At 38.3% G+C, this 18,175-nt stretch overlaps 1 protein-coding gene across 6 annotated transcripts in view; it reads right to left on the bottom strand.

The window, feature by feature from the left end:
• PTPRK (protein tyrosine phosphatase receptor type K) overlaps positions 1-18,175 on the bottom strand; it is a 414,239-nt gene that overhangs the window by 261,047 nt on the left and 135,017 nt on the right. For all 6 annotated transcript variants that reach the window (XM_064447325.1, XM_064447319.1, XM_064447321.1 and 3 more), the window contains exon 3: positions 15,319-15,590. In XM_064447325.1, coding sequence (XP_064303395.1) covers positions 15,319-15,590 — 272 coding nt within the window. The remainder of the gene's footprint in view (positions 1-15,318; positions 15,591-18,175) is intronic.

Genomic DNA, 18,175 nt, shown 5'->3' with positions numbered 1-18,175 from the left:
TTTAAAATTACAGTAATTGAACTAATAAAAATGAAGCAGTCAAATGAAGCCATATTTTAACTTAAACTGTGTCATTTTCTTTAATAAACTAATCTGATTTTAAACTATGTGAGTGATACCAATGGAAAATTAGGAGTCCAGCTTCAAGACTTGATAAGTTTTCTTGGATCATTTTTCACATGTTCAGCTTTAGTTTCATCTAGCACTTTCAGAGAAGTGCGGGACGGGGGGTAGGAGGGAAACATCATTTCAGCTTAGGGCTTTTACACAGTCAACTTCCATTTGCAGCTGCACACCTCTCCTACATGATTTTTGGAGGCATGAAGTATCTGGCCTTGTTCTCACTCTGCACTAAATGGACTCTACCAAATAATAATCAAATTATTAAACTTCCCAGTTTATATGGTTTGAAATTGACATGGGATTCCATTCTTATGAAAACTATACTTGATTTTCTGTTACAATTTTTAAAAAGTTAATCACAAATTCATATTTTAGGCAAATAAACACACAAAACACATTGACTACACTTAAGGAACCAGATCCTACTCTCATTTTCACAAACATCTTCTGAAAGCAAATATCTAATCGCTACTGATTTTTGCCAAAAAGAAATTCTCCCTATAAATACTAATGCATTCACTTCTTGTGGCCATCTGTGCTCCAGAGGCAATTTAACTGGCCATTAAATAATGCCTCCAGAAAGATTTTTTGCCTGTTACTCATGTCCCAGCTCCGGGAAGTTGCAGATGAGGTGACAACTTTCCATCGTCCTCCCTGCCTTTGCTGTCTGGCGGTGACTGCTCAAGCAGCTTGTGTTCTGCTGACACTCGCATTTGGAGCCAGCCTTCCTTTTGATTTACCCCTTCCATGTCCTCCTGCAGACTTCCGAGAAAAAGGCCCTACAGCAGTTTGCATTTGTTACAGGTTCAGAAAATTCCCTGCCCGAACACGAAGAGTGAGTCCTGCCTAAAGTAAAGCCTTGAAACACTGCTGGCCCAAGCTTTTCTACCAACTACCCCTGAGAAAACAACCTCCCAAATCTTAAATGCTTCCCCACAAATCAATAGTGCAGCGTCATGTTACAAGTCCCAGGTAGTTTTGCCGCAGCCCTGGTTAAGCAAGTGCAGGTCACAGCATCAAAGGCAGCACCACGCTGACCTATGGGCTAAAAAGTGCGGGAGCCTCCTGGTCCCCAAATCGCTGCTTCACTTCCCCCCATCGCCCCCAGCTATGTAACCCTACCTGCTCTCCCACAACCCCTGGGAAAGCATCAACACTCTGCAGGGACCCTAGGCAACTCACCAGCCTCCCATGCAAAGACCTCATAGTTGCTGTGTGGTTTCATTAAGCTTTGTTTCGTTTTTTCTTTGTTGGTTTGTTTTTGTTTGTTTGTTTGGTTGGTTGGGGGGGGGGGGGGGGGCGCTTGCAATTTTTTAGTTTTTTAATTTTTATTATTTTTTTTTTCCCCCCTCCACTGACATAACAAGAACAAGCTCGGGGAGGAAGTCAAAGAGCACCAAGGGAAAGAGGGAGCACTTGCAAAATGACACAAATTATTTTTCATGTGCTGTGCTTTGCCTCCATCCTGGCCCAAGCCAAAGCATTTTTTCCTCAAACTTACCTGAAAAGATTGTTGTGAAAGTTAAGTATTTGGAATGCATTAGCCAAATCTTGCCTGTTAAGTGACGCTACCAAGGTGGTTCTTGTCTTTTTGCATTACAGCAAAAATACAGCACTTACAGAACTGGTTTTTACACTACAGTAGACTTACTGTAGCAAAATTACTATGGATTTAGAAAAGGACAAGCCAGTTTTCCCAACTTAATTAACAGTTTAATTAAACTGGAGAAGAAAATTACTTACCTTCGTTATGATGTTACTTTTGAGTAAAATTATAACCCTCTATGTGGTTAAGAATATCTGTACCTGAACTACATTGACATTTTCAGATGCACAGAAAAATAAATTAAACTTATTGCCTGCACTACTGATCCTGCCACTCCTTTTTGAGAATGAGCATGGATACATATGCTCAAAATAAAATGTTCTCTAACTTTAGAGGTAGCAACATGAAGACAACTGTATTTCAGCAGACTTCCCCAGTACAGATCTGACCACAGCCAACAAGGTCCTGAAGTATGCACATTTCTCAGCACTATCTTACCACACATAATACCTTTGACAAGAGAGAAGAGAAAAAAAAAAGGAGGGGAAAAAAAAAGAAAAAAAACACACCCAAAAAAAAAAATCAACAACCATGAAACGGAAAAAAGGGGTAAATTTACAGAAAATGAAAGCTCTGTTACAATTTTTAAAAAGAAAAACAACCCCTTTCAAATTTGGGGGGCAGTTTTCTATCAAATATATTGAATCTAACCAATGGTTCTGTAAAGCTGCAGCCGAAGAAAGCACACGTGTCTAGTTTAACTGCTTTGTTGTGACAAAATACCCACTTAACACATTTTTCTGTTTCAACACGCTATGCAATATTTAGCTAACATATGTAAACAAATAATTATTAAAATGCATGCCATGTTCTATTTCACTAGGATTTCTGAATCAGGACAAACATAAAACTGAAACTACTCACATAGCTTTTTGAATATATAGCATGTAGTATAACCAATATTTTGGGCAAATTAGTAATAAATCAACACTTGAGCAATGTAATTCGGACTGAATTCACTGCTACCGAGATAAGTATAGCTGATGTTCCAGCTCTTTATGGAGGAACCAGACAGCTGCTGTTAAACTGTATTCCCTTTCATTGTTCAAATATATATGGTGTTAAGATCTCATACCTACATCCAGGGCCAAAGATGATGCTTTTTTAATTTTTATCCTTACAAAAACAAAAGCAAAACAACAACAAAAAAAACCCTAAGCACATGCTGATCACATGCACAGGCTGATATAAAGACAAACCCCATCACATGTACACCCATCATCACATTTCTTGTTTGTAATTTTTTCTTAAAAGAGAAACACGCCAACCAAGCAAACTCCAGCTTTGTTCCATGATTTCTATGTTAAGTAGCACAAAAAGCCAACTGGTCTCCTGTCAAGATCTATGACAGAAGATATTCTTTTGTATCCTGCAGATTTGACTAAAATGCATTGCAAGCTGCTTGATATTTTAACCTGTATCAAAAAACATGTCAGCTCATTGATACCTTATTACAGTTTTCAGTACGTTACAAATTAGTTTAATAATTCCGTTCATATAGGAGAGAAATTTGTTCAACATGGTAGGCTCACTCTTCTCTCATTAAGAGCAGTAGAAAACCAAACAACAGATTGTTACCCCACTTTTAAGATTTACATTAAATACCACTGGAAACACAGTAACAGGAACTGGTTGTCTCCTTGCCTTACCATTATGGAAAAGGGGAAATGGGTTTGTTGTGTTGGTGGCATTATTATTCATTATTATTAATTATTGTTTTATTTAAGTTTAAGAAACATGACGTTCTTTGGGTTTGTGTGTTTTTCACAAGTACAAGCATAATGTAAAGGGCAGCCCATACTCACCCTGCCAAAGGAGAAGCCCAAATATAACACTGGAAGCTTGCGATTACACAGCAGGGAAGGGACCCGTGCCAGTCAAGGGGGAAGACTGACACCGGCCTCCCCTAGACCCTGTCCAAGGGCAGCAGCTGGGAAGCCTTGGAAAGGGGCGGTGGCAGGGCGAGAACCTGTGTTGCAGTCCTTTTGCCTGCAACCATGGGCGCAGCAGGAGAGGGAAGCAAAGAGCACAGTGCTGCCATCCTTCCTTTCTGAGGACAAGTCTGAGATTAAGGGAGGACCTTGCTGGTCCTTGGCTTCCTCTCCAGACATGCAGCACAGTGGCTGCACTGTAATGAACCACAATTGGAGGAATGCCGAAGTTCAATTCACCAGGTCAAGCACGTGCCTAGCTGCAATTGATTTTTTTTTCTTCTTCTTCTACTACAAAAAATGCAGACACACAAGGGTGCACCTATATTTGATACAAAAGGTACCACAACTCAAAAGAAAAGGCGGGGGGTGGGGGGGGTGGGGGGTGGAAGACATACGCACGCAGGTGCAACTGTTTCTTAACTCATTTTCTGAAGGCTAGAAAGTTTACAGCAATCATCTAAGCACGGTAGAGAAGATGGGGGTGAGAAGTAGACGTTCACTCGCATGTGAGAAGGTGAGCATGTGAGTCTGCCCTTAAATTCACAAAACAGAGAAAGACAAAAAAAAAATCAGAGAAAAGAAAGATTATTTGTCTCCATTCCTGCCTTAAAGTCCACAAAGTCAGTGGACTTGAGTTTTTGTGAGGGGTTGGTTTTGGTTTTTTGGGGGGTTTGTGAGGTTTTCTTGGGTTTGGTTGGTTTTGTTTTGTTGGGATTTTTTTGGGTTTTTTGTTTGTTTGTTTGTTTATTTGTTTTTGGGGTTTGGGTTTTTGGGGTTTTGTGGGGTTTTTTTGCATTTTCAGATGAAATCCAATTCTGAAGTTAACCAGTCAACCACAAATTTTGAAATTAATCAGGTCCAACCAAGTCAACTAATGACCAGACCTACCAACATTATATGACATGAGCATAACACATGGCCAAAAGGCAGCAATCAGTTGCCACACACACACTAGATATCAAGTATTTTGCTGCTGAAGTTTGGCAGCTGGAAGATACGATATACTCACTCACTCCTTTCTCTTTCTCTTCTATTGCTTCTTTTCTTGTTCTGTCTTACAGCTCAAGCCCACCACCACTTGAGTGCCACCACGAAATGCCTAATATTTGATTCTTCTTCCAGAACTACCCAGTGCACTGGGAAGGCTGGCATGATAGGATTATTAGTTTTTAAAGGCTTATTATAAAATCATTCAAATTGAACAAATACGCTTTCCTTGCTTGTAAATGATTTTATTCCATAAATAGCAGCAAACCTCTACTACCTCCAGGTAACAGACAAATGTCTCTTGTAATTGAAGAACTAAACTGCAGCACTGAAATTTCAGTCACCACATGCAGTACAAAAATAAAATAAAAAATATTTGATATGTTAAAAACAAAAAAGAATTGACAAGTTATTTTATTCCAGCAGACAACACCTACTCAGGAATGCACAACCTATGAGATAAATTAATTGCCTGGCAAGCATCGCAAAGACTACATTTTGTTGTAATTGGTAATTGTCGATTTTGTTATCCAAGCCAAAAAGGTGATCTTTTTGGATCTACCAAGACTACCAAAAAAAAAAAAAAATCAATGTTACAAAATTTCTAAAGGTAACAACTCACATAGGTAACAAACAGGCAAACACCACTACCCCTGGTAAAGACAACAGTCGTCACAATACAGCGGAACAGTAAAGTGACACCGTCACAACCCCACAAATTCCTCTGCTCTGCATTAGCAGGGATGCCCACACAATCTGCCCCCTCTACCAGAGTGGAAAATGTTTCTTCACACAGCCTGGCAGTTGTCAAGCTCTAAAGCACTGTCCCAGCTCAACACAGAGAAAGAGCCAAGGGCTAGTTTCCATTTGCTGCCACTTGTTTGAGACACAGGCAGAGACATGGTAATCCTGGTGCGTGCATCAACAAAACCTCAGCAAGCAACCATAAACCCTAAAACCAAAAAGGTTTCTAGCTATACAACCTATTCTAGCAAGTGAATGGTACATGAGAAGGTCTCATGGACCACATGCAAAAGACTCCAGAAGATCATGAGGCCACAAAACAAACACACACAAACCAAAAACCCCACCACAACCAAAACCCAACAAAACAGCAGGAAAAAAACCCAGCCTGGCTCACAGGATTGCACTGGGTTTCTTCTAGGTAGCCACAGTACTTTACTGAAGTAATCCACTCCAACAATTTTTATACCAATTCTTTAAACCTTTTGGGAGTTGCACATAAAGACACTTAAAGAAAATAGTGAAGGAGCTCCACAACTGACTAAGAATAAAAGAGAGAGCTCTCAAAGAAAAAATAATGTATCTGGAAAGACAATGCAACAGTTCCTGACTTTGAGCCCAGAGCACTATTTGTGCCATTGCCCTTTATACACGGGGCAATTACTAGTTTGCAAACTTTCTATCACTACATTAGAGCCACAAAATCGTTCTACTTCAGATGGTGGTTCAGAATGCACAGAATAGGGGTATAATTTGCTTCACTTGGTAGGAGGAGGCAAGGAGGGTGGGGGTGTCTTTAAAATACTTTGTAACATCTTTTGGGCAAAGGGGACAACTCAACAATACTGGTTTGTTTGCCTGTTTAAATACATGGTCCTTGAATAATTGATCAGAACGTGATCCTAGTACAAAGTAATTGATACCCATCTTCCCTCACCTTGGAACTGGAGTATTTTTTCCTTCAGAGCAACAATCTCAGTTGGTTTTTCAATGTCACCTCAAGCTAAGTCTAAACTGAAAAAAAGAAGTACACACAGGATAGAGAGAATTATAATGATATGAGGCATTTATCTCCCTATGCAGAGGTCATATCACCAGTCAACATGGGATTCCTATTATATACTACTCTGGATGAAGAAAACCTTTTGACTTCACTCCAAGCCTCAACCTTGTTCACCATTAGCATTAGAAAAAGAGAAGCTATTCAAATACCCCACCAAAACAACCAACACATTGTAGCATAGTTTGCACAGACTCAAAAAAACAACAACAAAAAACATTTCTTCCAGAGCATTTCATCTTGCCCTAAATAGTAAAATGCAGGAAAGGGCAAAAAGAAAGATAAGTGGATGCATATTTCTCAGTAATTTTTTTCCCCAACACATGCATTGGTGTGGGAGGTGGGGGTGAAGAATCCAGACATCTAGAAGCATATAATGCTTCACAGGAAAAACTACCTAAGAATACATCCTATCAGTGATGAATTGATGAGTTCAGACTTTTAAGTCAAAATCCCTGACTCTTCAAAGCCCATAAATTTGGAGGCTGATTGGTTTCCAATTTTGGAATTGCAGACATTTTAGTGAACTTTTTGATAATGATTCAGTACTGCACCATTATACTTTTTCTTTTATTTACCTTCACTTAAGCGTAGTCTGGAAACCCCTAGCAGAGCACAATTCATTACTCAATCTTTTCAGAACCTGTATAATGAAAAAAAGTATTACCAATGTCTGCTTTCCTTTAACCATCTACTTCAAGCATATATCACTGATTTCTGCCATAACCCTCTTTCATTCATTTCACTTTCCCTGTGAACAAAAATGTATTTTAAGAAGAATATATCATTGCCAGCTCCCTGATAGCTTGATATTCACAATTTTTCTTAAAAAGGGATGAGACCTCATACTTAATCCAAAACACAGCACTATAACAGCTACTAGGAAGAAAATTAACTTTATCTGAGCCAAAACCAGGGCACAGAAGCTGATAAAAATATTGCTATATCTGAGCTTCTTACATAAGAAGTAATTATGGTTTCCAACTATAGACAAAAATCCTAAAAAAGAAAAATCTTGACAAAAGGAATCATCTAGACCTACTTTATTTACACACCACGATTTAAGTCAATCTTGTATTTCTGAAAAATTGATCAGGCCCTCCAAGGTGGCTGATTAGTAATACTATGTTTTCCACTTCACTGCCTGGCAGTGCCTGCTGTATGACGGGGAGGGCTTTTCATAATCTTGGTAATCAAGGTTAATATAAAATTTGCATATCACCTTGCTGATGAGTGGAATGTTTCCTGGAAGAGCGCTGAGGTTAAAGTCACATATATTTAATCAGAAATTAAGCACTGGCTAAAAATATTACATATTTATTCTCAAAGTTAGTCTTCATGTGTTTACAGCCAGTCAGTTTTCCACCTGAGACTTTTAGGTAATTAAAGAAAATCTGTAAATTGGACTCATACAGCACATTAACCTCAAAATCTTTCATTGCCTTTGGAAATGACAAGCATCTACTAAATTTCTGCCACCTTGCCCTGAAGATATCTACTGTTTTGCAGGGAACAGTGAAGAAAGTCAAAATGCTCATCAGCTTCATTGACACTACATTATTCAATAGAAAGAGAATTGAACATCTTGTATGTATAGCCATACAGTTCCTTACAATACTCCAGTGCTTCAAGTATGACATTTCTACCCTAGTTTTAAGTTCAGAAGATACATTCAGTAAAGGAAAACGTAGAACGCAGTAGAACAAAAGCAAGCTAATCCAAGACTGCAATATAATAGAACACAAAACAGTGGAAAGACAGCATTGAAAAAAATTAAAGGAAAAGGGAAGGAGTAAACTTAGAAAAGAGTGTTATTTTCCGAAGAGCAACATTATTGGTGAAATTTTCATTTTAGACACTTTAGCTTCAGAATTCTGCAAATTCATTTTTTCTTCAACACCAGACTAAGGACAGATCAACATCAGTGATTGCTCTGTCCCCAATTCATTAGCCTGTAAAAACCAAGGCATCCAAAGTAATTTCTTCTCCTCCCCTGCTGGAACAGAGTTCTTGGCATCTTGTGGAGGCAGAGCTGTCTCTGCTGGCAATGGAGAAACACGTCTTGGGTCACTGACTTAGACACGGTTGACATATTTTACCTGATTATTGTTATTGTAAAAATTCTTTTATACTAATTTATCATATTTGCTCTTTTTCAATGTAGCTGACCCCAAAACAAATTAGGTATCTCCAGAACAGGCTAACAAAAATGAGATCGACCAAGCTACGAAAGCTATCACATACATCTCATCAGACAATTTAAAAGTTCTTAAGACCTCAATTTCTTAGGTTCTTAAGATGCTCACTTTCACTCTGTGCACCATGATTTTCCAGTTTGAAGACAGGAATGAGACAGTATTTGCAAAAGTCCTTTGAGAGCTCTAAGTGCTTTGTGATCCACAAAACTAAATTATTAATATGTTGCTGGTAATCACTCTGCTGGCACTTAATCTTTCTTTGTCCGCACCAAATTGTTAAACATCTTGGAAGAACTGAGACAGAAATGTGACAGATATGCTTCCACACTTTCATGTTTATCCTAACAGTTAAAAAAAGGTGGTGTTTTGTTTGTACTAACAAGTCTTGGAGAAGCAATAAGAAAGTTCATTATAAAAAAGCATTTCTCTGAGTAACTGTTCAATAAACTGTATAAAGAAGGGAAGTCTTTTGATTAAGTGCTGTCTGGCAAGTAGCAGCCAGGAGAACACTTAGGGGTTTACAAAGCACTTCTGACAAAAAAGCAACATCATTCCTATTCAGAGATATTTCCAAAAAGGGTTCAATCATTAGTGATAGTGGTAAGCAGTCAGACAGTTAAAAGTGCTTTTAAGGGACGAAAATTATGGAGAAAAGAAGGAGGAGGAAAGAAGGAAACAGATGTATAAGCCATTTCGTTGTATATTAATGAACTAGGAACGAAAAAGTGTATGGACAGCCACATCAAATTCTTAAAAGCCACAAAGTATTCTCAAAGGAGTTATTCCAGAAAAGGAGTGCTAAAGAATGATACACCTATACAAGCAACATCTCAGTGACTTATACCACCTATCAAACACAAGCTGTTGCAAGTTTAAGAAAAAAAAGATATCTGCCTCAGTTTAATAAATATTACCCTAGTTGTACCAAACAATTTTTATACCTCTGCCAGAATGAAGTTTTAGCCGCTCACCAAAACAGAAGTTCTAGTTTGTACTTTATTTCTGAGAATCTAAATGCTCAATTAATAAAACCCAATATTAAAAAGTCTAAAAATACCTGTTACCCCAAATTAGGTTGAAAGGAGATCGCATGAGGTAAAGAACCCAGAGAAATGGGCATAGGGCTGGTAATGGCAGATGAAGTTACTTTTCATTTCAACAACCAGAAAAAAAACTTTCACAGAATATGACCAGACTGGTTTAGGTAACCACAGGATATAAAAATTACATTTAGTCTGCCTAGGAATACAGAAAACAATTAAGTGCACATCTACTGGAAAGGGAGAGGAAGGGAAAATAAAAATTTAAATAAAAAAAAAAAAACACCAAGAAAAGAGGCCTTTGCCCTTCATATAAAACTTAACAATGGCTTAGCAGTTCAGGCCAAAGGTCTGCTTACCCCAACTTATTTTCTTTAACAGTGGTCAAAGGGAAAGATAAGAACAGGGCAAAAATGCACATCACTTGTCTGTTCCCCCAGAACATTCTCTGCTCCTCCAGCTACTTTCAGTTCGTGAGGCTTACTGGACTTGTTTGCCTAATTACTGATTTTTTAATAGTTCTCTTCCACAAACTTGCCCAACTGTCTCCTTAAGCCTACATACTCCTCTGGAATCCAGAACAGCTACTTCCAACAGAGACTTTTATGGGTCCACACCCTGTTGCGTGACCCACCTGTTTGCTTCTTTTCAGCCTGGTTCCCTCACCGGGCCAAAAAGGCCCTCAACGTTGAACTGTAAGAGGATTCCCCCTTCATGGCAGAGATGGTTTTGCAGACCTTTATCGTAAATTGTGTCTTTTTCTAGGCCAGAAAAACAGCCTATTGAAGCACTGCCTCTCATGCACGTCTACAGACTGTTCCTCTGGCACTGAACTCTTGCTCCTGCTGAGATTTCCAAAACAAGACTTTCACTGTCTTGCAATTCAACATCCAAGCCTTACAGAAAGTTTTAACACTAACTGGCTGGGTGCTTATCAGTTTTTCTTTAAATTCTCAAGTATAACATTTTCTATATTCAATTCTTATCTATTTAGTCAACAAAACTACACTATTTCCAAGTACTATTCGTCCAGTATGTCTTTGATATTAAGTCATTTTCTGTATTCCAATATATTTTCAACAAGGGGCGATGGTACAAGTTGGAACACAGGAAGTTCCACCCAAATATGAGGAAAAACCTCTTTCCTGTGAGGGTGCCAGAGCAGGGGCACAGGCTGCCCAGGGAGGCTGTGGAGTCTCCTTCCCTGGAGGCATTCAACACCCGCCTGGACACGTTCCTGTGCCCCCTGCTCTAGGTGTGCCTGCTCAAGCAGGGGGGTTGGACGAGATGATCTCTAGAGGTCCCTTCCAACCCCTGCCATTCTGTGATTCTTAGCTCTACCAACAGACCAATACAAACCAAACTGCCTGCTTTCCAAAACTTCTTTGCATACAGCTGGTTTACAGTCTCACATGTCTGCAAGTTTAGAATAGTTATCTGATATCCAAAATGGCAACAAATTCTCATATTTCACAAGAAATCTGTTTCCTACCTTATCTGGCAAATGTCCCAACTGTACACACCATTAGACCATTAGTGATTCTTCAATCAATCTGCCATCCTCCTGTAATAATTCTATTACAGTTTCAAGACCTTTTAAGTTCATAGAGAAAAATAACATTCCAAGATCTTTGATGTATTTAAACTTTTATAAATCCTATAAATCATCAATATTAAAATAAAGAATGGATTCATTATGGATATCAGAATTCACAATTCAGCAAGAAAATGATTTGGTTTTCTAGATCTTTCCTGCACTATTTTAAATGGTCACGCATCATCAGTCTTCCTGAACGGACAAAAGAACTTCTGCTTGGTGCAGTTCAGTATTTTTTGTGTGCTAGCTATACTGCCAAGTGAAACCATCGCTCCCATCAAGCAGGTATCCTAGCCAGCCTCTCTGTTAAACTTACAGTGCCCTATTACTGTATGATGAAGTTTTAAAGAACCATAAAGAAAGCAAGTAAGTAATTTTTTACATGTTTGTGATTTCTGGTTCTAAGTCAGGAATTTCTTTATCAGTTTCTGATCAAAGGTCACAAAAACCAGAGAGATGTAATGTAAAACCAAAACCAAAACCAAAACCAGAAAGTCCATGGTTCACATCACAAAGTGGACGTCACATGTGATCAAGCAAGGATGTGACCCAGTGGGAGCAAAATTAATTTGCTGGGGGGACACAAAAAAAAAAAAGGAAACGAAGGACTTTTGGGGGATAGTGTGCAAAAAAAAAAAAAAAATAAAAACCCCAAATAAATCTACACACACAAAAAAAGTTCAAGGATGACGACAGTTCGCAAGGGAGGAGAAGTGGAAAAATGCCTGTGACAGAGCAGAAAGGAAGAAACAGCCCTCAGCAGCTGGATAATTCCTACTGTGCAAAGCACAGGAGAACTTGAGGAAATTAACAGAAGCATTAGACAAAACAATGCATCCAAACAGGAATAAACATCTTAACTAAAATAAATTAATGAGTTACAGGAGTAACCAACATAGACAATAGAAAGACAAGACTCCCAGACAGCTACAAAAGTTTGAACAACAAAAATCCTGTAATATTTTTCCTTTGAAGCAAACTTTAGGCAGGTCAAAGGTGACATATATGCAACGGAGTGATAAAAAAAAGATTCCAGAACTAACAAGGACCAAAATCAAATCATATCCTCGATCCCAAGGGATTCTCTAACCGAACCCTTTTTCTCGACAGTTCATCCACATGTTAAACAAACAAAATAGAAGATACAGATGCCTTGCTAGCAGGAGAGAGAGAAGACAGATTGTATCATTACAGGACTGCTGAAAACTTCTTGAATGCAAAATATGACAACCGAGGAATCACAGGCCCCATGCTTGGAGAAACCCACAGGAACTGTCCTAATGTGTAATTAACATTAGAATTTCATGTCATACACACTGTAAAGACTGGAGCCTTAAACCAGTGCAAAAAGCCCCCATGGAAATACAGAAAGGCACTACCTTGCTTCTTACACTCAAAGTTCCTGAGCCACAAATAGGCTCAAGGCTGGAAGTGTATTCTGGGGGAGGTATGACCATGAGTTTCTCCTGTTTGTGAACTCCTCTGCAAGCTTCCACTGCTATCTGCCATCAGAGACAGGATACGAAGCTAAACAAAAAATTCAGCTTGATCCAGTAAAGCTACTGTAATAAAGTCAGAAAATTGTCAGAAAAGAGTAAGTAAAAAAAAACCAAACCAATCAAACAAAAAAAAAACCCCACTCAACACAATACAGTTAAAGAAAGGCAGGTAAATGGATTTAGATACATATATATACACACAGACACACACACACATATATATACACATAAAATCTCTTGTAGGTAAAAAGAAATGCGAAGTCCATCCAAACATGCTTAAGCTGTATCTATAGTGTTGACCAGTGACACGCAAAGACACCATGCTAGTTTTGAACAGAAATGCTGTTTAGCAGCCAATTAGCCTAGGTGCAGCACTTCATTAGTACTATTAACACCGCCATCCTGCTAACTTGCAAGTTACTATATGAGACTTCCTTATAATGTAACCTGTGCTATTCAGCCCCTGCTAATCTCTGTTCTCTTCCCTTACTTAAAAGTGAAGGAAATGGCACTGAAGCTGACCTGATTAACGAAGTACATGCAAACAGCTGTTGTCCGCAATGATCGTTAGCAGTAACCTTGCTTGTACAGGCAAAGATCCAATTCCCAGTTTAGTAGAGAACCTCTTCCATCACATTTTAAAAACCGATGTGTATTTCCCTTCAGGGCTGGCTAAACTCATGGACCAACAGGTAGATAAAAGTGCCAAAATCACAAGCCAGAACTCTAGAGCAAAGAAGTCCCATGAGAAAAATTAAAAAAAGACTTTCCATGCAAAAACTCAACTCAAAACTAACACTACCAACAAAAAAAAAAACACAACCACACACAAAAATACCCACCCCACACACCACCAAAACAAACAAACAAAAAGAACAATGAAGACCAATGTTGTCTCTGAGACCTCAAAGAACCCCTTTAAACCACAAAAATACCAACCCTGTTTGTGCAAACATGCAGGCCTGCATGGACAGCATGCAGATTTCCCCTCCAGTTCATAAAAGCAATTGTGCAAGTCATACACAAATCACAGCAGGTTACATTAACAGTTCTCCAATCCTACTCCAGATTTATTTTTAATTTTAAAATAAACTGTGTTACACATTATTTCAATATTCTGCTGGATAACCGAGCAAGGGAAAGAATGAATTTAAGTGCAGTCTGTAGAGAGATAATATGAAGGCTATAACGTAAGTGAAAAATGGCCATGTTGCTAAGATAAGGCCCCAACCACCAATCTCATTGTCAAGCCTGGCCATCTGTCAGCAGAAACCTGATTTACTGCATATAATACTGCTATACTTGATTACTACTATACTGCTATAAAAGGGTCCTGGTTTTTTAAGCACACCAAAAGCTACTTTCTAGCAACATAAAAGGGTTAATAAAACACCTCCTTAGAAGCCAAGCTTTATGAAACCAGGTTTCAGAACTTTAAATCAAATTTCACCCAGCTTCAACGTCACTGAAAGATTCAATTCCTTTATAAATAAAAATATTAAAAACAGGGAAACAAAAACTGAAGAAAAACATGAAACGATAGTAAATTACACCAGTTTCAACCTATAAGTAAGGCTTCTTGCGTTGACACTTGTCTTTTTATGGAGATTATTTTGATGGTGAGCAGTTGCAAAGAATTTTAGAAAAGGCACTTTAAGAAACATGCCTGTAATACCACTGCTCAAGAAAATCATTAATAGAGGCCACCTTGCTTCATTTCATAACTAGTCCAGACATTCAAACTGTTTGCAAGAGCAATAATGGCTCAAAGCGTCCTTAGACAGGGGCCTGTAAGCACTATGTACAACAATGACGTAACACCTCATGGTGTAACAACTCAGATGAGTGCACCTAACCCAACTCTTCCCCGTCCTACATGCCAGGACAAAAATGCCTCTGCATGAGACTCATCCTTCACATCAAATACCCACTGAGCAAAACAGCTGCAGGTACTTTCTCAGGTTAATCAAACAAATCAAATAACAGCATCTAGTAATAACAAGACTATTTTTCTCTCTAAACAACAGCCCTTACTGCAGGTGGTTTTGTCCCATAGCGAGCAAACAGGAGAAAAACACGTCCTGAGCAGCTGCTCATTAAGTGAGCACCATTCTGCCTGCACAGCAAATGAAGCAAGTGTCATGTGGAAAAAAACACAGTTTACGGTCATGTAATTAGACACGGTAACACAGGGATATCCAAAAGAGGAGGGAAGACAGGTACAAATTACAGCTGCACAGGCAATTTATTTCTGGGAGTTTATAATTTTTTGTGTTCCCAGACTTTAACCTTACCATTTCTTTTAATGAGGCTTGTTTTCAGCTTATTTTTTTCCTATTATAGAATAACAGATAACTTTGAACGATCACCTCCTATTGAAAAATATCCATCTCCAAATAATTTTATTCAGAATGGAACACTTTAAGGACACTGGGAAAATACTGTATCAGAACAGACCAAAAGGAATGCAGACTGTAGAGGACCTCGCCGCAAATGCTATAAAGCAGTTAAGAATTTACTGCAAGCTTACCTGATACTCATTGGGCCAGAAAGTGCTGACAGCCAACTCTGCTCGAAGCCAGTCTTTGCCAGTGGAGCTGGTGACGTTCCAGATGGGATTAGCCAGCGGCCCTTTGTTCACCCTAACCAGGATGTTCAAAGTGCCCGGGTTTGCTCCGTTTTTGCTGTACAGAAGGTAGCTGAAATCGATGCAGTGAGTATCGTTTTCTTTCATCGTTGGAAGCTGGAGTCGAGTCTTTTCTCCAGGGTCATGGTCTGAGGAAATCACTATCATATATGATCCTAAATAAGGTGGGAGTGGGAAAGGAAACAAAACAAAACAAAAACAGTAGTAAGGAAAAAGATAAATGCCAAGAAACTGACAGTTCAACTGTGAAAAAGTATGGAATGCAAACGTTTTCATATCCCAAAACCTCAAATTTCAAGTAGCAAGAAATACAGCAAGGTATAAAATGCTAGAAACATCACTGAAGCAGTATCTACAGAAGATATCAGATATATCTGAAGGCCTATCTAGATGCTTCCACCTACAAACTTTTTTCTCTCCTGTTTTAAAATCAGATAATTAGAAATAGGATCACAGACAGACTGAATAAAAACAATGAGGGAAACAAAGGATCATCATTATTCTGAGGTCACTGAGGCCAAAATTCTCTCAGTTGCTCCACGGGTTTACTAAAAATAAAAAATATGGAATAACAACATCCTCAGCGCACCTTTATCACACCTTTCTCTACCCAGAAAAAAAGGCAAGGCTTGAATTTTAGATGCAGTAGCAATAGAAATAGTTGACTTAGGACACCAAGTCACATTTTTCCTGAAAAGCTGGGTTTGCTGCTCCGTTTGCCAGTGGAGGGGATGACAGAAGTTTCTACATCTGGAAGAGAGCCCATCTTGTAAGTTTATTTTACAAGTATACAGAAGACAGAACAAGCTCAGCCTGTCTAGCTACTAAGGCAGAAAGCAGAAATCAGATGTTTGAACAGGTTATACAGGACATTATACTGAAACAGTTTGCCCTGATGTTCTGCAGAATGGACAAAAAAGACAGGGCTACCATATCCTAGTCCTAGTGCACCGCCATTTCTTCAAGAGCAATGGCTCCATACCAGGTACTATATAGTGAATAAACCCCACAGAACAAAGCTTCTGAGACACAGCGTACCAGGCAAAACATTACAGCCAGGTGAGAAAATCCAACTCTGAATCCTTGCCGCAGGAAAGTTTCCTAACCTGAACTTACCTACCCTCCTGCTTAATGATTCCAGAAACTTCACATTGACAGACTTTGCTTCTACTTCTAGTCCTAAAGAGCACCATAACAAAGAGCTCTTCCTCCCAAAGAAAGCTTAGGTGAAATCCATCAGAAATACAGTTCTAAAATTAGCCTAAACTAAAAAATAAATAAATGAAAATCACAGCATTGTGAGCACCTGTCCAAATGAGTAGCCCCATAGAAATTCTGAAAGTATGTACATGACAGAGCATTTATTGATGGAAAATCTTCTCTGAAGTATGTATTTGTATAAACTATTACCATTCTGTACATGAAGTTTGTCCTTTGTTCTTTATGTAGCAAGGACTATTGTGTTCTAATGTCCTAAAAAATTGTATTAATTGTTCTGAAAATTGTTGACAAGCTGTTGCTCAGGAGAAGATGAAAACTTATGTAAATGGATTAAGTTATCTATGTGACATGCTGATTTACTGGCCTGTAAAGATATTCTGTGTTTAAAAAATTTATAACAAAAGAGAAAGCAATACTATACAATGGAAGAAACTCGAAGTTTCTTTCATTGTTGCCAGGATTTTGTTTTTTAATACTAGACTTAAAAAAAAAGTTTAAAGAAAATTCTACTATAATGGTACATAATTACCTAGTTAATATTTAGAATTGTATGCAGAATCCGTTATTGGATTCACTTTTTACTAGAGAATGTGGCAAAGTATCAGTTTCTGATCATCTCTTCACCATTAATGCCCATTTATAAAGACACACAGGAATCATAATACTTAGGTTTGCTGTTATTAGAAGTCTTTAACGATTTTGGTCTTGAATCAATTGACAATTCAACATGAGATGCTCAAAAATGTGTTTCTAAGGCCATGTTCACTGGTCTGTAGTTATCATGCCCCTTGACTCTAGAATAAACTTACTGCGTAATAAGTGTGTTTGTAATCTCTATCTTACTAATACATATGCTCTTACAAGTACCTGATTATTCATGATTGATGCACTACAGAATAATACTTTCAAAATTTTTGGCAATAAATACTATGCGTGTGGCAGGGGAAGGTTGCATGTCAGCAATTTGGGTGGGTTTCTTTTCCTACGTGAGTGTTAGAAAACTGAAAACAATCACTGAAAAACTACAAAGACCGCTCTCCACACCGTTAGCACAGATTCTCCATAGGCATTTACACTGCCTCTGAGCCATATCTGACAAATATTTCTAAGCAATAGACAAAAAGCAACTGATTTTTTCCCTGCACAAAATAAACATTAACATTTCTAAAGCTAAGATCAGGAAGCAGATAAACCCTCCAACTTTTTCTGTAGGGAACCTGTGGGGGGAAGGAAGGAGTAGAATAAAAGAGCTGAGCTTTGCAGAATTTTTGAAATGTCATTTCTCTCAACTAATTTTAAGGTAAAAACATTGGGGAGAAAAGAAAATCTAAATCATATTACAAGAAATAAACTAGATGTATTTTAAGATCTAGTTCCTATATATCCTTATATATCTTATAAAAGATAATCCATAATAATCTTTGGAAGCACCAACATACATTTTTCTGCATATCAACACATTTTATAGTACTCTATCTTTAAAACCCCGTTTTTCACCATTTAAAAATATTTAGCAGTA

The sequence above is a fragment of the Phalacrocorax carbo genome, chromosome 3, assembly GCF_963921805.1.
Source record: "Phalacrocorax carbo chromosome 3, bPhaCar2.1, whole genome shotgun sequence".
NCBI classification, from domain to species: Eukaryota; Metazoa; Chordata; class Aves; order Suliformes; family Phalacrocoracidae; genus Phalacrocorax; species Phalacrocorax carbo.
Note: the sequence above shows the minus strand (reverse complement) of the source record. Positions and strands in the feature narration are given on the sequence as shown.